Source organism: Labeo rohita, chromosome 2 (genome assembly GCF_022985175.1).
Source record: "Labeo rohita strain BAU-BD-2019 chromosome 2, IGBB_LRoh.1.0, whole genome shotgun sequence".
Lineage (NCBI taxonomy): Eukaryota > Metazoa > Chordata > Actinopteri > Cypriniformes > Cyprinidae > Labeo > Labeo rohita.
This window is the reverse complement of record NC_066870.1, coordinates 21,288,023-21,310,169: the sequence shown is the minus strand read 5'-3', so window position 1 is coordinate 21,310,169 and position 22,147 is coordinate 21,288,023. Positions and strand designations below refer to the sequence as shown.

The following is a 22,147-nucleotide window of genomic DNA, read 5'->3' as shown; positions in this document are numbered from 1 at the left end:
CATAAAAGTAAATCAGAATATATTTTTTTAGAAATTTGAATATATAAATGTAAATCTTAATATATAGTTGTTAGTCTGAATATATAGAAACAAATAAGAATATTTAGTTCTAAATCAGAATATATGAATGTAAATCATGAATATACAGAAGAAAATCTGAATATGAAGTTATAAGTCTGAATATATTTACTTCTATATATTTAGACTTGTAACAACATATTCTGATTTACATTTATATATTCAGATTTCTAAAAATATATTCTGCTTTACTTCTATATATTCACAATTTACATTTATATATTCAGAATTACCTTTATATATTCAGATTTCCAAAAATGATCAAACCACTCTGGTAGTCTAACAGTCTACCTACTTTTTGTGAACAGTAAGATTTTTAATGTTTTTTAAAAGAAGTCTCTTTTGCTCACCAAGCCTGCATTTATTTGATCCAACGTATTCTGAACTTTCTCTTCATCAAAGAAACTTAAAATTGTACTCATGTGTTTATAATAAAATAATAATAATGTGACTGGAGTAATAATGGAAAAAAATTCACTTTTGAAATCACAGGAATAAATTACATTTTAAAATATATTCAAATAGGAAGCAGTTATTTTAAATAGTAAAAACATTTCATTCAAAATTTTACTGTTTTGCTGTACTTTGGATCCAGTAAATGCAGGTTTGGTGAGCAGAAGAGACTTCTGCTCTTACTGTTCAAAAACTTTTGACTGGTAGTGTACTTCAATATATTCACAATTTACATTTATATATAATGCAACATCTCAGGTCAGGACTTACCAAGTTTCTTGAGGTCTGTCTCTACAGCCATGATTTTCCCTCCATAATTCTCCATACCCTCTGTTACATTATCCATCCTTTGGACCACTGCGGACACACATTATAAACGCCAGTCAGACTTTGTCTGCACAATGGACTACAAATATACTATAAAGCATTTAAATTTTTTTTGTGAGTCATAAGTCAAGAAGCTGTTGACACGTACAGTATCTCTGATACACAATCAAATAATTTCCTTCAAAATGTTGATTGTTTTGACCTGTGTGGACATGATTCCACTTTTCTTTTTTCACTTGTTCAGTGCACATTCATAAAAATACAACATACATTCCACACACAAAGTCATGCAGGAAATGCATGACACTTCATTTCCTCTGGAATTTGAAATGAATCCTGAGGAGTCTCTATCAGAGCATCTCCTAAACCTTTCTGGTAATTCCCAGCAGTCTTGCTGGCACCACTATAGCAGTTCAAAAACAGATTTTGGTCATTCCTGATTTGTACAATAATGAAACCCTAGTTTAACATGCCTAAGGGCTAAAATGTTAATATAACCTGACATAACCATGTCCATGTATGTCCTTATTACATTAGTCTAAATTCTTGGGTTGTGTTCATGTGCACCACTAGAGGGCGCTTTCACTTTACATTGTGCATGATTCTTTTGGTAAGCAGCATATGATTAAAATACCAACTGTCACATTTGTCTTTTTCTTTGGAGCAGTCAGAAGGTGATCTTACAGGCTGACAAAGTCCAGTAATGGCCTCGAATCCCCCCTCTTGATCCCAGTGTTTATCCCACTGAATGTCTTACTGGCGGTCAAACATGAATGAAAAATAAAGTCATCATCTTTGCTCTCCAGTGTATTTGCTCTCACTGTTTTTTAACTCATGTTTCATTCAGACACGCAGCACTCGACAATTCGCTGCCAGCAAACTCGAACACATCAAAGATCTTGCGTGTTAGCATTCCTGACTGCGCTTGTGTAACCAAACACAAAACAAATATATGCTGTAGGAGAAAAACAAAACACGGAGGTCCATTTCAAAGGCTTGTTGGTCATTTTCACACTGGGAGTCTGTCAGCGGGAGGTCAATGCTGCCAGTTCCTCCTCTAAGTCTCCTGCCCTCCCTCTCTCCCGCTCTCCTTTCTTTCCTATTTTCCTGTATAAGCCATGTTATTTTTGAATGGAGTTTAGTAGAATGGTTCTCTTAGCTGACAGAATGAGTGACTCGATCTAAATGCGCGCCAAAGACCATTGAGACACTCACTGGACTAAATCTGAACATGAAATGAAAAACTCTTGTTTATATGACGTTCTTAAGAAGAGAGTTTGAAAATGATGCAAATAACAAAGTCCCTGTCAATCAACCTATGGGTTTTGGGACAGCAAATTGTTGCTAAGGCATAAAATCTCCTCCGGAGCAGGTTTGTAGTGAGACTCGCTGCTTTACATGGTCTTCTCATCTGGTTGGCATTAGGGCTTTAGAGAACCAGAGACATATGGACTCAATGGAGACGTGATCTGGACAATCAGATCACATTCATTTAAAGCTAAATAAGCAAGGACACTATCTATCATCTGATTTTTCTTACTGCTTTCTTTGACGTATAATATAATAGTTGTTATCCCTTTTCTTCTCAATAAAGTTACTCATTAGTGCATAAATGAGTAAGCTTTTTTTAAAAACAACTACATTTGAAAGCTACTCAAATACCTCTAATTTACCGTGTCCTTTTGGAAGACAACAGCGTGCATTATCTTATCCTGGCTTTTGGCAGCAGACAAAATAAACTGCGATGCTCATGGCTTTCCCAGCTAATACAGAAAACAGATTGCACTGTGATAGTCCGGTTGACAATATTTGGAAAATCCTGTTTCTACCGTGCAATCTGGTTGCCTTATGTCAGGACAAATAATAAAGTGAGCCAAAGTTCAAAACTGAACGGCAGAAATTATGGTGAATGTTCAATTGTGGCACATTCTTGATACATTTTAACTGGATGAGATATAAACCCAATGAACCGTGATTTTCCAGGTTGCTGGTCTAAACAACAGACAGCAGGAATTGTCTGTAGATTTGCAGTCTTCCCTGTGAAAGCATAGCACGGTGAAAATGTATCAGCCTGAGAGTGTGATCTTCAAAGACAACGTCAGGAGGATTTCCTACCTTTATATCCCAGCACAGCCACAGCTATGGTGAGCAGTGCACAAAGTACATACAGAAGAGCAATCGCCACCCTCAGGGCCCAGTCATTTTTACATTTAGTGCATTCGCTTCCTTCCTGGATACCTGCAACAGAAAAGAACACTGTGTGAAAATACGAAAATACTTTTCAACATGATACACAGTTGAGGTCAAAAGTTTACATACACCTTGCAGAATCTGCAAAATGTTAATTATTTTAACAAAATAAGAGGGATCATACAAAATACATGCTATTTTTTATTTAGTACTGAAAAAAGTTGTTTACATATAGTCCACAAGAGAAAATAATAGTTGAATTTATAAAAATGACCCAGTTCAAGGGCATTGAAGTGACCCAGTTTTCAGTATTTTTGTGTTTGAACCCTTTCCAACACTGACTGTATGATTTTAAGATCCATCTTTTCACTCTGAGGACAACTGAGCGACTCATATGCAACTATTACAGAAGGTTTAAACGCTCACAGAAGGAAAAACGATACATTAAGAGTTGGGGGTGAAAACTTTTGAACAGAATGAAGATGTGTACAGTTTTCTTATTTTGCCTAAATATCATATCTTTTTTTATTTAGTTCTGCCCTTCAGGAGCTACGGAAGATACTTACTTGTTTCCCAGAAGACAAAATAAGCTAAATTTATCCTGGCCTTCAAATTAAAAAAGCTCTTTCACCCCTAGCTCTTGATCTTAATGATAATAATCTTTTCTTCTGAAGCATCAGTGAGAGTTTGAACCTTCTGTAATAGTTGCATATGAGTCCCTCAGCTGTCCTCAGTGTGAAAAGATGGATCTCAAAATCATACAGTCATTGTTGGAAAGGGTTCAAATACACAAAAAGCTGAAAAACCAAAGAGTTTGTGGGACCTGAAGGAGCAGTATAAAGGGAAAATAAAGTCAGGAAACTGCAATTGGTTCCTTAAAGGGATAGTTTACACACAAAGTCATCATCTTATTTACTTACCCTCATGTCTTTCTAAACCTGTGTGACTTTCTTCTGTGGGACACAAAACAGGATACTATGAAGAATATTTCAGTCTCAGTGTTTTTTTTTTTTTTTGTTTGTTTGTTTTGGACCCCACTGACTTTCATTTTATGGAGAATATCTTCTTTTATTTTCCACAGAAGAAAGTGAGAAAAACAATGACAGATTTTTTTGTGTAAACGATCCTTATTTGTTTTTGCATTAGCATATTTACTTTTATTTAATAAGGTTTTAATCATTATGTTTGACATGCTGAAAATGACATCTGAAACATCTGAAACACGGTCAGGAAATTCCTTCAAGACAAAACTGAATTTTAAAAGCACAAACAACTATTTCAGCAATTTTACACAAAGCAGCTTTAGAGATCACAGTGTTTCACCACATGATGGTAGAAGCGAATAAATGCCCCTCTGTTTGTTTCCATGAGCCAAGCTGAAACTACACCATCAGGGCTTACTGTGGCGAGAGACCATGTGTCATGCTTGTCTTGAACGAGAATGACTGATTTGTGTCATTGAGTGAATTGTTTTTTTCCTTGATCTAAAGGGAACCATAAATAGCGTCACATAGGACAAACAACAAGTCTGAACGGTACATAACAGAGTGACGTCAAATTCGCGCCATGCTGCATGTTTTTGTTGTACCTAAGAGTAAAGTGGACCCCTGTTGTGTTTAGATTGAGGCTTAGCAAATAAACATGTCCACTATCTCCAGAAAAACTCCAGACATTCCACAACGAGCCTTACATCCTTGTTTGACTTATCAGCATATGGTCGGAGTGGCAGCTATGGCATCCAGGTCAGGCTAAAATGAAAGCCCCATGAGAGAGCTGGGGGGTGGGCAGGTCACTGGGGAGCTTGTCCTTAGACCTAAACATCTGTGTAAACATCAAAAAAAGGGCCCTCCGAGCTATGGCCCCGGATGTGGGGGGAGGGGGGGTTTACACTGAGGGTTTGGTGAGGTGGTCTGTGTGGGGGGAGATCAGGAGAGGCCTCACTCGACTATAACCAAACCGCACCATGTAAACAAGCAACATCACCACCTCTGGCTATGGGTCACTGGGGTGTGCAGCAGAGAGAGAGAAAAGAAAACAATAAATGCATCACTTCTACATTGCTGTAGAGTGTTTATTGCTGTGTTTCTTTCACCTAATGAAAACTATTAACTAGAGATGGACAAATTGCTCCTGACTTACAGTGCTGAAGCTAGACTAACCACACAGATTCCTCATCGCATGCCCTTTCACACATGCTTTGAAAATCTGGAGGGGAAAGCTGATTACACTGAAGAAATACAGATGTGCTCTTTCAGATGGCTGGAATTCCAAGACAAGATGCTTAAGTTTGTGCTCTGAAACGAAAGAGGGAAACATGCAATTGCTTTCTACTTACTAACTAGGGTTGGGAACAAGAACCAGTCTTTTTTTTTTATTCCAGAACTGAATGTCTTTTGTTTACCCGTTAAAGGTTCCTGCACATGTTCCCACTTGACCGATGAAGTTACCTGCAGTAGTTAATCAATGGCGCAGCAACACCATTACTATGTCTACACTGCGAAAAGAAAGTGCATCCATTGTATTCTGACTTAAGAATTCAGAATAAATTACTCTGCAGTGTTGTCCAGTTCCAGAACAAATTACTCTAATGAGCCGATTCTTTTAAGTGAATCAAAAGCATACTGTGCACTCAGTGTAATCCCATTCCTGAATAAATGACTCAAATGAACTGGTTCTTTTAAGTGAATCAAAAGGATACATCACAGCCAGTGTAGTTCTATTCCCAATCGAAAGACTCGAATAAACTGTTTTTTTAAGCGAATCAAAAGCATATAGGACAATCAATGCCATTCCATTTCAAATGACCCTAATGAATCTGTTCTTTTTAGTGAATCTAAAGGATACAGTGCAACCAATGTAGTTCCATTCCCAAACAAATGACTCTGATGAACTGGTTCTTTTAAGTTAATCAAAAGCATATAGTGCAACCAGTGTCATTCCTTTCTGTTTAAATGAGCCTAATGAATCGGTTCTGTTTAGTGAATCAAAAGGATACAGCACAACGTTGTAGTTCCATTCTGAAACAAATGAATCTGATGAACTGGTTCTTTTAAGTGAATCAAAAGCATATATAACGCATTCAGTATCGTTCCATTCCACTCTAATGAATCAGTTCTTTTAAGTGAATCAAAAGGACACAGTGCAACCAATGTAGTTCCATTCCCAAACAAATGACTCAAATGAATCTGTTCTTTTAAGTGAATCAAAAGCAAATAGTGCAACCAGTGCCATTCCATTCTGCTCAAATGACTTTAATGAATCAGTTCTTTAAAGTGAATGAAAATGATACAGCACAACCAATGTAGTTCCATTCCCAAGCAAATAAATCAAATGAATGGGTTCTTTTAAGTGAATCAAAAGCATACAGCGCAACCAGTGGAGTCAGATTCTGAAATAACTAAAAAGCCTGTGTCAATACATTTTTGTATTTATAGTTTTTAAGTACAAATGTTACACATTCGTTTTGTATTTAATATTAAAATTATATAATCTCATGGACTATAGAATTACTTTCCTTAAAAGTCTGATAACAATTGTCAGTGGAACCTAACAGTAACTAATGGTTCCTTACAAAACCTGACTCTGCATTTCTTAAACATTCTTGTTCAAATCTCCAATACGCTTGCCAGATAGACTAATGCAGTCTATGTGGACAACATTATCTATAAACATTCTGACACACATCCAAACACCCACACATTTAATGTTTGAAACTCAAACATACACACATGAAAAAAACCTAAAGGGAAAAGCAAACTGAGGCCCTGGAATGGATGACCATACCTTGCCCTTTACTACAGGGCTTTAGGGAGGGTCTGGAAAATGGCTAAAGTGTCATTTTCAACAGGCCAGCAGTGAGTGGTTCAGGTCCAGGAAATTCCCAAAGAGAAAAGAACTAGTCAAACAGTCTAAATGAATTTACAGTAACACACAACAGCCCATACCTACTGTTTGTTAACGTACATTGGATGACTGCTGCTCTAGTCAACACTTCACAGTATGCATGCTACAGATCACATGATGGATCATATTAAAAGTTGGAGGAGGACAGAATAGAGAAGTGCTGCTTTAACTCTGTGTGAGATGAGGTTGTTAAACTGTGGCAGGAGATTGAGAGAGGGAGACAGAAACGCTGAGGCCCGCATCCACGCCTGTGCAACAGCTGTGTTTCATTTGGACTCAGGAAGTCGCTCAAAGAAAATTCCTGTACTTCTCTTTTTTTCTCTGTACCTGCTATAAGACCCACTCACACTTGCCCAATGCAATAGAACACACTTGTGATGGAAATTTCCATGGCAACAAAAATACATTTTTCCACACTACACACAGAAAGCAATCCATGTTTGAGTTAATTTTTGGTTTGGTACATATAATAAGGGTGAGTCTTCAATTAGGACCTTTTTGTCCGCCTGAATGATTTCACAAAAACAGTTATCCAGCTTTAGGGTAAATTAGCTTTCAGATTTTCTATTGTCTTTAAGACATTTTCCTAATTTTTTAAGAGTAGGCTACTGAGTTGCTAAATATGCCATCATTTAAAGGGGTCATATGATGTTGATAAAAAGAACATTATTTTGTGTACTTGGTGTAATGCAATGTGTTTACGTGATTTGAGGTTAAAAAAAATACATTATTTTCCACATACTGTACATTATTGTTGCTTCTCTCTGCCCTGCCTTTTTGAAACTCAACAATTTTTACAAAGCTTATCGTTCTGAAAAGCGCTGTGTTTTCTGATTGGCCAGCTATCCAGTGCATTGTGATTGGCTGATTACCTCAAGTGTGTGACGTTAATATTACGCTCCTTACATTGTTGTGATGCAACAAGCACTACTCTACACTGTTCAAAACTTGTGTTTGAATGGCCAGTAACAAATATGAAAGCGTACTTACAGGCTGTGAGTCAGAAGTGCCAGACTGTCCTTGCAAAGTTGGAACTGCCCAACTTTACAGTGTGCACAGCTGGCATAGGCTACTCTCATAGGTTCAGAAAACCTCCAAAAATGTGTTGCACATATTTGAATATTTGTGTTGTACTGTTCTGGAACAGTGTTGTAAATATAACTTAACCACTGATTTCTAGCTGTGTACTCATTTGGAAGGCCAAACAAAGTACTTTCGCTTTTGCAACGAAACACACAGCATCTCCACAACATTACGGTAGGGTTGTCAAAAGGTACCGGGTTGGGTACTTTCGGTACTGAAATCTTAAAAACGTCCATTTCCCGCTCACATTTGAGCGCTGTTGAGCCGATTTTTAATCAACGGGAGCGCTTGAAAGCCGCATCTGTCAGCGGATCCGTCTATGTGCAGATGTATTGGGGATCCGCTGACACACGTGGCTTTCAGACGCTCTTGTTGTGCTTATGTGTGAGCACTCGGTGAGCCAATTAATTAAATTAAGCCATTGTAGCCAATTAAAGTCATGTCTGTTGAGCGCGTGAATACTATGGCCAGTCAGCGATGTTTAAAATTCGGCTCAACAGCGCTCAAATATGAGCGAGAAATGGACGTTTTTGAAATTTCAGTACCAAAAGTACCGAACCCGGTACCTTTTGACAACTCTACATGGCGGTGACTGCAACAATACTACAGTATAAAAATTACACCTTCTTTCTTTGCATATACATATGAGCAGTGTTATGCAAATCTACCCACACCGTGATGTAGACATGTTTGAACGAGCTGTTTTAGGAAGCCGTGACTGAGTCTTAACTTTTATTAAGAATATCTCTTTGGGTTTAAGACTTAAATCTTTGCAACTTTACAGATCTTAAATATGCACAAACAGTTTGTAACACTCCAAAGGCAAAGGAAAACATGAAATCGCATCATACGACCCCTTTAACTATTTTGGACCACTACCCAGACCTCTCTTCTAAAAAAAACTTGAAAAATCACCTATAAACAACCTTCCTAATTCGGTCTAATTTGGTCTCACAGAAACCATAGAGGCCTCAAACACCCATTACCAAATTTGTTTGCACACTGACAGTGGGTGACTGATTTATAATTACTATACGTTTAATTAAGCCTTCCCTAATGTTCAAACATTTAATGAAGAGTTACTGAGAAATTAAAGTGACAGCTCACCCAAAAATGAAAATTCTGTTATTAATTACTCACCTTCTTGTCACTGTCAAACTGCATGACATTCGTTCATCTTCAAAACACAAATTCAGATATTTCTGATGAAATCCAAGAAGGTTTCTGACCCTGCATAGACAGCAATGCAACTGACACGTTCAAGGCCCAGAAAGGTTTAATAAAGTTTTAATAAAAAATATCTTAATTTCTGTTGTGAAGACGAACAAAGGTCTTACAGGTTTGTAACAACATGAGGGTGAGGAATTAATGACAGAATTTTCATTTTTGGATGAACTATCCCTTTAAGCAAATCTAAGCAATGAACCCCTCTGGGTCCAATCAGAGTCCAGGCATTTGAGAAAAACAATTCTTTTGCCATTTGATCATAATTATAGCCTTATCTGCATGATCTGAATGCAGCAAATGTGCAAAAGCTGTCATAATAAAGTATTTCTTTTCATAATTTTTTAAGCATTACCTCAACTGATTTCATGTTGGCCATTGTTTTGTGACTACACAAATCTGGAAGACCAGAAATTATTCAACAGGACTGATTGGCAACCCTATAAGCAAACAGTTTAACAAACATGACCAACTAGTAACAACAGACCCAGTCAGTCTCTTAAGATGAAGAGCAAACAAACTCTTGCAGCATGTCATTCCAGTGTATTTCAACATAAGAAAACAAGGAGCTTCGTCATGTTAAAAATATGCTGCGAATCTATCTCTGCTTGACCGCTACCAACATCTGGAAACATCACTCACACTAAAACTCAAATAAAATGCCACTTGCATGCGATTCTTTTCAGTTGCGCAGCATCAGAAATCGCAAATCTGGGTGCACATCTCTGGATCCAATCACCATGCCCCCAGCGTCCCTCATTAAAAGCCCCCTCTCTGGAATGTTAACAAGTAAACGCTCTAAAAAAAGTGGGTATAACTACAGAGACAAATTACTACACCATTATGATTGTAAACCTCTGAACTGTACTGCTCCACACCACTAGCATGCAACAGTAAAAATTTTTCCCCTTTTTTGACAGCAAACAGGTTTATAACACTTTAAATAGGCACAACCATCTGGAGCTTATTACACAATGGGGGGAAAAAAAAAAATCAAAGGATGTGAGAGAAAATTTGATACATCTTCCCTTCATGCCAGGGACTGAAGAACAAACATCTAAAATGTCAGCTCAGTTTACAATTTGGATCCAAGGAATGCTTTTCCTCAAAGAACCCTTTATAAACCTCATTCAGCCTCTTTTATAAGGTATAGGAAGTGCATTCTGTAGTATATTTTAGTGAGATGTTAACGTGTCGTATCCGTGTGAAAGAGGTCTGGACCAATTAAAAAAGCACAGCCCATTACGCTGGAACATTTTGATTGAATCTTCATGGAAAACTAAATGTGTAAGATACACTGCCTTGAAGCCGGACCATAATTCCTTCGTATATTGTTACGCACTCATGGTTGGTCTGCAACATGAAGCCTTTGTTTACATGTTTACTTGTCTCAGTTCAAATATAATCAGACACATGCCGTTTTGATACAAACAAATCGACAGCGAGCGATTTAAAGAAAGTCTTTAACGATTCTGGATCCAACAGGATTTTTTTTATGACATCAGCAACAAAATAAAGGCAGAAATAGGAATAAATCCTCTCTGGAGTTCAGAGAGAGGCAATAAAGTCTTTCCTAAGACACTGGCACAGTCATCGGGACACGTGTGGGCTGTTTTCAGCTCCACTTATTTCCTTATGTGATTAAGGCCATGTGCAGTTTTAGAAATCCAGCGAGACTCTGAAAGAATGAGATGACAGAGCTAGCGATTGTGAAAACAACTTAAAAAACTGGATAAGCCTACAATGGACTTTCAAGATGAATTAAACATATTTTGTTCTTAGAAATGAAAACATTGAGAAAAGACAAGAAACATGGCCATGCATATATATGCATCGCAAGTCATCTGTATTATATTACTGTAGAAATAAAGTGCAAACTAAAGAGGAAATCATAAAAAGGATGTATGGAAAATGTGTGGAGACGAAAACAGAGATAATTCACGGCCAGCCAGACAGGCAGATCCCACTCAGAATCTGAGACAGGAAATCAAAATCCGAAGCCAAGAGCCTCTGGCTAATGAGCTGAATGAGAGATTCTGCTCTTGATATTGGTCTACTGCACTAAATAAATGCAAATACCTTTAAATCCATTCTGCTCCTGCTACTTTTCCAAATTGTTCAATAGAATAAAGTCTATAACTTAACCTGAATCTCACTTTATATAAAGACATACATGATCAAATTTTCATTTTCTTATGTAGCATCTGTCGTGGTGACTGATGAAGAAAATTCTATAAAAAAAACGTAGCAAGAAAACATTGTTGGCTTTGATACATGAAGAATGTTACAACTTTTTCTGGAAGTCACACAAGCTCATCTTGTTCTTATTTCAGCACACAATAAGTTACTTTTATTGTTGTTGTTTTTATCGCACACTATAAATGCAAAGCAGGTCTTTTAGTCTACTCTGAGTTGAAGACTTCAAAAGAACTAGCATTTTAATCACAAAGTCCTGGTGTTCGCCCACTTGAGTGTTTTCATACTATTTCGCAGCTTAGCATCGGGTGGGATGCATTCTTTCTAGCCCCTTCACTCGCAAGCACCAAGCAAAAAAAGATACAATCACAATACATGGAGACCAAATTAATTTTTATGCTTTGAAAACCCAATCTTTTAAACTAGTGATCAGTGATGAGATTGCATCTGCATGTGTTTAGGCAGTGTAGTCATTTTCTGGCATATCTACAGTAGTTTCTATAGTATTGACGTGAGCGTCAACTGATGCCAAATTTCAAGTTTCAAATAAATCGGCCATATGGAGAGAGCTGAAGGAAAGGTGAATAGTTTCACACTTATGTACACTATAGGCATCTGGTTTCCTTAAAGCATAAACACATGCCTCATTATTAAACCGTAATATTAGAAACATTAGGCACCAAGTGCACATTCCATTATAGTCATACATGATCCAGATGACTGAACTCATTTGAGCAGTCGACTCAAAAACACTCTGTCAAAAAACAAACAAAACATAAAACAACAACAAACAATAACAGCAACAAAAACTAGTTGTTATTGTGAACTACAACTAAAACTTTTGCAGGGTTGGCAGGTTTTCACAACAAAACCCACCCAAGTGCTACTCAAAAGTAGCCCAAAACTAACCCAATCGCATTTAGAGAGGTGGTCCACCATTAAAAAACGTGTTCCGGGGGGATAAAGTACACGTTTTTTTGTTGGGGTAAATGTGTAAATGCGTATTTCAGAGGCTAAATATGATGTTATTGGGGTCGCTTCAACCTGTAGACAACAAAAACAACTCACGGCAACAGTGTTAAAGCAGCCCAATTCCACAGGAAAACTGTAGACTTGGCAACACTAAACTATTGGCTTTACAGAGAAAAACACAAACACTGTAAAAAAAACAAACAAACAAACAAACAAACAAAAAAAAAAAATAACAACAACAAAAAACTCATTGCTATTGTTAACTAAACTAAAAATACTGGCTTTAGAGAAGAAAACACACAAAAAACAAAACAGCACAAAACAAAACTAAAAACATTAACAAACAATAACAACAACAAAAATTCATTTATTTTGTGAACTAAAACTAACAATATTGTCTTTACAGAGCTTTATAGAGAAAAAAACACAAACACTGTCAAAAAAACAAAACAGAACAAAACAAAAAATAACAACAACAAAAAACCTCATTGTTCTTGTTAACTTCTTGTTAAAAATATTGGCTTTACAGAGAAAAAACACAAACACTGACAAAAAACAAAAACAAAACAACAAAGAATAACAAAAAACTAATTTTTATTGTTTATTTAAACTAAAATATATATTTTTTTCAACTAAAATAAAGCTGAAATAAAATATAACTATTAGATAAAAACTTAAAATGTGTTAATTAATAAATTAGGAAGAATGTGAATTACAAATGTTGCTTCGGTAACTGGAAAAAAAGTTTTTTAAGTACTAAAATTACTAGAACTAAAATCAAAATAAAATAAAAAATAAAGCTAAATAAACATATTTAAAAACAAAAACTAATGACAAAAGCTCATAACAAAAATACTAAAATATTAAATTCAGACTAATCATAATAGGAACACGGAATGTTCTAGCAAACATGTTATTGTTTCGTAATGCATCTGCATTCTTGAAATATACATACAAATCAAAATAACGTAATTTTTATTCATTTACATTTTGTTTGCCTAGCAAATGTCTTTTGTCTAAATCATAATTCTGCTTTTTATCATTTTACTTTTTTTTTTGTTTTGTTTAAAACAATGTATTATACAGTATATACTATGTATGTCGTACTTAATTATGCAACATAAAGCAGAATTCAAACGCAGTTAAACTTAACAGTCTCAAGGTTAAAACATTTACTTTAAACAGAATCTAGAGGGACAAATACTAATGACCTCAGTGATAGAAATCATACTACAAAATAAAAGTCTGCTTTCAAGCTTTTATGGTTCTGGTTTTATAAGGAACTGAGATGAGAGCACACCGCTGGGGCTAATGAAAAGAACACCTCCCACAAATGCACTGTTGCCTGAACCGATTTTCAATACGCCTCATTGCTCTTGACAGTAGTGTGATGTCATCTAGATGTATCCATGGAGATTCAAAACAGCCCCCTTATTCAGAACACTGTAATGTTCTGGAATCTGGCCCTGAACTTCCATGACAGAAAAAAAGTGTGTGGGGGGGGGGAGACACTCTGAGCAAGTGCAGGGTATTTTTGGGTCTAGATGAATGTAGTCGTATAAATGTTGTACCTCTCCACAGAGACACTTGATCAAATGATAATTGAATTGTTATGTACATGTTTCTCCAATAAAACATAACAAGCGAGCGATAAGAGGGTGACCACAGAGCAAAGTCACATTATATGCTGATTTACAATACGATTCTGATGTCAGATAAAAATTATGACTTTCAGCAAAAAGGATTTTAATTTTCCAGTTTTCTAAGTGCATAATTACGTGACATTCGTTTAACGTCTTAAGTCTCAGAGGTATGATCTCATTTCATCGGGGGTCTGCCAAAGAACATGTTTGGCAACAAAAAGTCAAGTGAGGCCCTTGAATACGGTAAATTACAGCACTAAACAATGATCTTCCATGAAATTAATGGCACAGTTCAGAGCGAATCAACAATTCCTTCATCCAAATTCAAACAGAGCAAAACACAACAGACATTAATGCAATTTAGAATTGTGAAACATTTTCTTCTTCTTATTTCCTCTTCTTAAAGAGACAGTTCATCCAAATATGTAAATGATGTCATTATTACAGTTCCAAATCCATATATGAGCAAAAAAATCACCGAGGACAATTATTCGCCATTTACTGTAACTACATATTGAACACTGTGTTTCCCCATGGACCATTATTGCTGACACACAAACCGATAAACGCTGGACATATTTAAGACCGTAAATGAATGGTGGTTAGTTATGATGTCCCTTAGTTAGCTATGTTTTGTGAAAGACTAAGTGCCATTTTTTGTTAATTGTCTCATTCACTCTCTGTGACACACAGAAAGTTAAACAATGTCAAACCAAGAGTGCCTCAGCATGATTACAAATGTGTTACTGATTTTATTCAACAGTTCATCAATAAACAAGAAGTTAATAGTAAGAGACTTACATTTTAGACAGCATATTTCCTGTTTTTGCTCTATTTCCTCAACAAATAACCATTCCAAACACAGCCACAGCACTGTTTTGTGTCTTTAAGCAACATGACGGTGTTTCGTTCTTGAATGAATTATCTGTTAAATGATTCAGTTCAATGGCAATGACTCACTTACTTAACAGTGACTTGCTGCCACGTACTGGCAGTATTGATTTGACATTTAAAGTATCTTCATTTTAAAAATACATGTAAATACCAGTATTCAGTGTTTTGTTTTAAATAACAAAATATTATTTATGCATTTGTAACTGCAAGTTAAATGCATTCATGTCCCTCTGAGCTGAATTAAATAGTGGGTAAATAGGCCTACATCTAAATGTCTCAATTTTTTTGATTTATGTATTCGTTTTAGGTTGTAATGTTGACCTTTTTCAAAAAATTGATTTTTGCATTTTTATTCATTTATTTTAGGTGTGTGTGTGTGTGTATATATATATATATATATTTGTATTTGCAATTTGAAGGTCATTTGGCATTAAATGGGTTTAGTTTTCAGGGTTATTAATGTATGCAAATTCAGCAATAAAAACGTTACTTTTTCTAAAAAGGAAACAAGTTAGTTGTTTACTTTAAGAAATATTATTTTCTCTTGTATATTTAGTATTGCTCTTTAATAAAGAAAAATGACTTCTTATCCGATTAATCGACAGAATAATACTCGATTACTAAAATAATCAATAGCTACAGTCCTATAGTAATTTCTATATTTTTTATTTAGTTTTAATTAATTTTTATTTCAGTTTTAGTAATTTTATTAATTTAACTTAAACTTATTTTAAGTTAGTTTCCAAGACAACATTTCTATTTTTTTGTTTACATTTTTCTTATAATATTTGTATTTTATTTTATTTTAGCTTAATTTCGACTAATGAAAACGATGTTCAGTGTTCAGAATAGAAACATAAAATTGTTTGTCAAATCAAATTTGTCAAATTACAGTAACCATTTTGAATGATATAACTTAAATAATGACATTATGGATTGTCTTTTCCTTTACGGACATTATGGATTTTCTCTTCTCTTATGACCGTAATCTTTAAAGGTATAGTTCACCCAAAAATGAAAATTCTGTCCTCACATCTTCACCTTTATGTCGTTCCAAACCTGTAAGAAATGTGTTCATCTTCAGAACACAAGTTAAGATATTTTTGATGAAATCTTAAAGTTTTCTGACCCTGCATAAACGTTGTAAGGACATTGGTAAAACACTCCATGTGACATGAGTGCTTCAACCGTAATTTTACGAAGCTGCGAAAAATACTTTTTGCGCGCAAAGAAAGCAAAACCACTGTGGCTGAACCACTGATGTCACATGGACTGCTTTACCAATGTCCTTACTACATTTCTAGGCCTGGGAACAGTTACGTTGCTATCTATGCAGGGTCAGAAAACTCAATTTCATAAAAAATATCTTAATTTGTGTTCCAAAGACGAACAAAGGTCTTATGGGTTTGGATCAACATAAGGCTAAGAATTAATAACAGTATTTTTAGTTTTGGGTGAACTATCCCTTTAATATTTCATTAGAAATGAATAAAACTTGCAACTTCATGTTTCAACATCAAGATGCCAATCAAGAGCCCAGAACGTCATTGTTACACGGAGTGAGGGACGAGAGGCGAGCGGATCCATATGCAAGCCTTTATTGGGATGAGACAAAGACATGGTCGTACAGGCAAGGTCGAGACGGGAGCAAACAGGAATAACAAAGGCGATCGAGAGAATAATCCAGATAACAAGAGCGATAATCCAAGGCAGGCGGCTAGACAGACGTAAACGAAAGAGCAGGCGAGAAGTCAAAAACACGGGAACCAGAAACCAGGGAACGCTAACACAACAACAATACAATCTAACAATCCGTGACTAGCATGGAAAGTCCGGGGCTTTTATAGCGCCGCTGATTGGTCGTGGGTCAAGTGTAATGGCTGATGGGAAATGTAGTCCGGGGGTGTGGTGCAACAGTCTGTGTGTGAAAGGGCGAGAGTGACATCTGGTGGTGAGCGGACAGCGGGACACCGACCAGATTCGTGACATAGCCCCCCAAGGAGCGGCTTCCAGACGCTCCAACAGAGTAACAGTCCAGGGAAGCGGTGGGGCGGGAGTGAGACAGGGCGAGGGCTGGAGGGCCAGGTTCCTGCGGAGGACCCGGTGATTGAGGCAGGACTGGCAGAGCAGGAACCCTCCAGGGTGGGGCCGGAGGCGGAGCAGGAGGCACAGGAGACCTCCAGGGCGGAGCCGGAGGCGGAGCAAGCGACGCCAGAGCCCTCCAGGGCGGAGCCGGAGGCAGAGCGTGAGGCGCGGGCGCCCTCCAGGGTGGAGCAGGAGGCGCAGGAGCCCTCCGAGGCGAAACAGGAGGCGGAGCAGGAGGTGGAGCAGCCCTCCAGGGCGAAACAGGAATCTGCGTCACGGTCTGGGACCTGGGGATAGCAGGGACAGAGGAGGCAGACAGAATAGGAGAAGGCGCAGCAGTCCTCCGGGCGGAACAGGAGGTGGAGCAGGAGGTGCCGCAGCCCTCCGGGCGGAACAGGAGGCACCGCAGCCCTCCGGGCGGAACAGGAGGCTGCGTCCTGGTCTGGGACCTGGGGAAAGCAGAGACAGAGGAGCCAGACAGAATAAAGGGAGAAGCAGAGAGTTCAAAGGGAAACGCCCCCTCCATAGGAGGTTCTACAGCTGACGCTGACACCTCTGGAGGCATTGGCGCAGCTTCTCCGACGGGGAAGGCCTCTGGAGCCGACTTGAGACCAGACGGGACCTCTGGAGCAGACTTGAGACCAGACGGGGCTCTGGAGCAGACTTGAGACCAGACGGGGGCTCTGGAGCAGACTTGAGACCAGACGGGGGCTCTGGAGCAGACTTGAGACCAGACGGGGCTCTGGAGCAGACTTGAGACCAGACGTGACCCCAGAAGCACAATGTGCAGCCCACACACACCAGATGGCAATAGCCATTAAGGGTAGAGCAGCAGCGGGAGGTTGTGGTGGGTCCAGGGCGCTGGCTATCCCGATAGGCTGTGGTCTTGGGATGTCAGACGAGATGTGACTTGACTTGGGGTCTGGTGTGACTTGACTTGGGGACTGGGCATGACCTGACTCTGGGCCGTCAGACGGGTCATGGTAAGGCTCTGGGTGGCCAGACGAGACGTGGCTTGAGTCTGGGCCGTCAGGCGGGGCGTGGCTTGAGTCTGGGCCGTCAGGCGGGGCGTGGCTTGACTCTGGGCCGTCAGGCGGGGCGTGGCTTGACTCTGGGCCGTCAGGCGGGGCGTGGCTTGACTCTGGGCCGTCAGGCGGGGCGTGGCTTGACTCTGGAACAGCCGCCTTGACATTGCTCGACTTGGAAGCTTGACTGGACCTGGAAGCTTGACTGGACTTGGAAGCTTGACTGGACTTGGAAGCTTGACTGGACGCTGTAGCTTGACTGGACGCTGTAGCTTGACGGGACTTGGAAGCTTGACTGGAGACGGAAGCTGCATTATGACAGGACCTGACAACTAGGCTTGACTCACGAGGATCTGCAGAGGCCTGGCTTGCTTCAGGAATAACAGCTGTAACGTGACTTGGCTCAGGGACGACAGCTGTGACGTGACTTGGCTCAGGGACGACAGCTGTAACGTGACTTAACTCATGAGGAACAGCTGTGACTTGGCTTGACTCGTGGAGAACAAGAGCTTTGGTTTGACTTGACTCTGTTGTTTGACCGGACTTGGAAGCTTGACTTGACCCTGGGGTAGCAGCCGCGACGTGAAGGAGCGCCATTTTAGCTGCCCGTACAGCCATCAGGGGTGAATCCAGCACATGTGCCATCATGATAGGCCGCGATCTTGGGATGTCAGGCGGTACGTGACTTGACTCAGGAACCACGGCTGTGACTTTGCTTGACTCGGGAACTGCTTCAGGGAGGGCGGCCATGATGGGTGCAGACTCAGGAGCAGAAGACATGGCGTGAACTGGCTGTGACTTGACGGAGATGTCCTGAGCAGGCTGTGGTTTGGCTGACGTGGCGTTAGCGGGCGCCGGCCTGACTGACGGGGCTTTAGCAGGCGGAGGCTTTGGCGTGGCAACCATCTTGTGCAGTGGCTCTGGCGTGGCAGCCATCTTGACAGTGCTTGGCTCGGGAACGATGACTGTAACTTGACTTGACACAGAAACAGCAGCTGTAATGTTGCTTGACTCAGAAACTTGACTGGACTCAGGAAACAGAGCTGCAACTTGACTCGATTTGGAAACTTGACTTGACTCAGGAAATGTAACTGTACCTTTAAATGGCTTTTGTATGGCAGCTGTGACGTGACGGAGCTCTGTGATCGCCGCCATCTTGTGAGCGGGCTCCGCCGTCGCCGCCATTGTGTGGACGCGCTCCGACGCGGCCGCCATTTTGTGAACGGGCACCGCTGTCGCCGCTACTTTGTGCACAGGCTCTGTTGTCGCTGCTGTGGTATGAACGCGCTCCGGCGCGGCCGTCATCTGGTGAGCGAGCACCGGCACGGCCGCCATTACACGGGCCGGTTGCGCTGCCGGCGTTACCGCGATGTCGCGTTGCTTCCCCGCGACACCCACAGTGAGCAAGGAACCGCTGATCTGGAGTGCAATGTTCAGATATTGGCTTATCGTCCACTGGGGCTGATACATTGGCATTAAGGAGCCGAAAGGTTCAGAGAGACCTCCACGAAAAAAAATCATCAGACACAGATCACTCATCGAAGTCTGCTGTGCTAATGCGTAGAAGTCCATGACAAACTTTTCAACTGGTCGCTCACCTTGCTTGAGGAGCATGATCTGTACTGCGGGGTTCTGGGCTGCTGGATCCTTGTTGACGGATTGCTCTGTTACACGGAGTGAGGGACGAGAGGCGAGCGGATCCATATGCAAGCCTTTATTGGGATGAGACAAAGACATGGTCGTACAGGCAAGGTCGAGACGGGAGCAAACAGGAATAACAAAGGCGATCGAGAGAATAATCCAGATAACAAGAGCGATAATCCAAGGCAGGCGGCTAGACAGACGTAAACGAAAGAGCAGGCGAGAAGTCAAAAACACGGGAACCAGAAACCAGGGAACGCTAACACAACAACAATACAATCTAACAATCCGTGACTAGCATGGAAAGTCCGGGGCTTTTATAGCGCCGCTGATTGGTCGTGGGTCAAGTGTAATGGCTGATGGGAAATGTAGTCCGGGGTGTGGTGCAACAGTCTGTGTGTGAAAGGGCGAGAGTGACATCTGGTGGTGAGCGGACAGCGGGACACCGACCAGATTCGTGACAGTCATACTGTACCTTTAGACTGTTCCTCACACAAAACTATCGTATTTCTTCGAAAGACTTTTATATGGAGCCGCATGAACAAATTTCATGATACTTTTATGTGTTTTTTGCTCTTTTTGGAGCTTGACAGCTGTGGTCACTAAGGACTGTGTAAAGAGTCTTTAAAAAAATTCCTCGGGTGAACTGTTCCTTTAACCTCTTTATTGTGTATCGAATGTTCTAGCAGGGGTGCAGTCATCTGCGCTGACGGGAGGAGTGTGGGTTGGGGGGTTTGAAGCGGGAAAGGCTCATGCTAGTGGGTGGCCCACCGCAAGGCCTGGATCCTGACTCAGCAATCAGCGTCCGTCACAGTGGAAGGCCGTTCGTTACCGCAGCAACTGAGCTTAGCCTGACATAAGCCAGAAGAGCGCTCACAAGCTTCATCACTTTACACAGCCAATAAAACCACCAAGCTCTTTAATAAACTTCCATGCCAGACGTGCTTGACACGTAACAGAACAAAGTGCAACAAACACCCGAGACAAACGGTGCCACTCCACCCATTGTGTAAGTGACTAAGAAACAAAATATAAACACTAATTACATTTGGAGACATGAAAAACAAACTACAAAATGAAATGGATGTGTTTGCGCCACTCGATGGAGCCATGTCCAATTAAACCACAGATGTACCATGAAGAAAAATACCGGTGCCAAAGTTCAAAGCAATTACTGTCTAAACATCAGCCGTCAGAGGAAGAATTCCTCTTGCTTTTTCGCAATAATTTATTATTTATGTATTCGTATCAGAGTTAAATTATACATTAAAAAAGTCAAAAAAGTAACCCGATCAAGAATAATATTGTGCGTCAGTTGCCTTGACAGCCAAAGTAATCAAAGCCTCAGAAACAAAGGCACTGTGCCTCTGTCTTGGCCAGTTCTGCAAAACAGATTGCCAGTAAGTAGTACTCCGAGTCGAGCAAAGAAAAATACACATCTTTCTTTCACTCTACCTTTTTTTCAGGCCAGGAAGCGCAGAGTTGATTTTGGCCGAGTTGGGAGCCAAAAGACTTTCATTAATATATCAGACACTGCGCTGCACTCGGGGCCTTTCTTTTATTGGTAATGCCAAAAGAAAAGAGTTGGTCTCCATCAGTGACATGTATTGTTTTTGAACGAATGCCAGACCTTGTGTTGCAAAGAAAGGCACAGAGTCCATCCATCATTTAGGTGTGACACCGTATCATATGACGGTGTGGGTAAGAACACCTCCGAAGACCTTCTATAAGACTGGACGGATGCTAACTTGACCCCTTCTCCTCGCACGGTAGAGCTCGACAGATGGTTTGCTTTACAAGCTGCATTTATATCTATTTGTCAAGAGTGAAGAAGGAGAAATTTGGTAGCATTCCTTGTTTATGCGAGGAGACCGCCACTCCTGATCTATTCCCTGTCATGCAAAAGCCCGACTACCGAGAAGCATGAATTTAGTCGAGGCCTTCAACAACAAGTCAATTCAGAATAAACAAGCAAGATTTACTCTAAATCTTTCTTGTTACTATGTAAACTACATTGTTTTAGAAAGAATTGCACAGTTCAGATTTGCGTGGCTGCTTATCACGCCTTTGCAATGTGTTTCCTCCACTGAGAACTTAAGCAAAGGTGCTTTTAAAGAGTCAGATTCAACTGGCCTGACCTAGCATTGACCCGAACCCTTTCCAGAATCCTTACAGCCCATTCCCTGAACCTCCTGCTGGGAAGCAGTCATTTGTGCATTGGGTGGAGAGAAAAAAAATCCTTTTCTCAGTTGGAGAACTGTGTACCATTCGCTTAATCCAGGCTGGGGCAGGCTTGAGATAAGGATAAAATCCTCAGGACCCCCCTGACAGCTCACCCCGCAGACCCTGTGGGCTGAAGGACAGACAAATGTTCTTTCTTCATCTACCTTCATCCTTCTGGTCTCTGCACGCATACTGAACACACACATGCAT

At 40.0% G+C, this 22,147-nt stretch overlaps 1 protein-coding gene across 1 annotated transcript in view; it reads right to left on the bottom strand.

The window, feature by feature from the left end:
• Window positions 1-22,147, bottom strand: part of colec12 (collectin sub-family member 12) — a 40,129-nt gene that overhangs the window by 7,140 nt on the left and 10,842 nt on the right. The window contains 2 exon segments of the mRNA XM_051124891.1: window positions 802-888; window positions 2,974-3,096. Coding sequence (XP_050980848.1) covers window positions 802-888; window positions 2,974-3,096 — 210 coding nt within the window.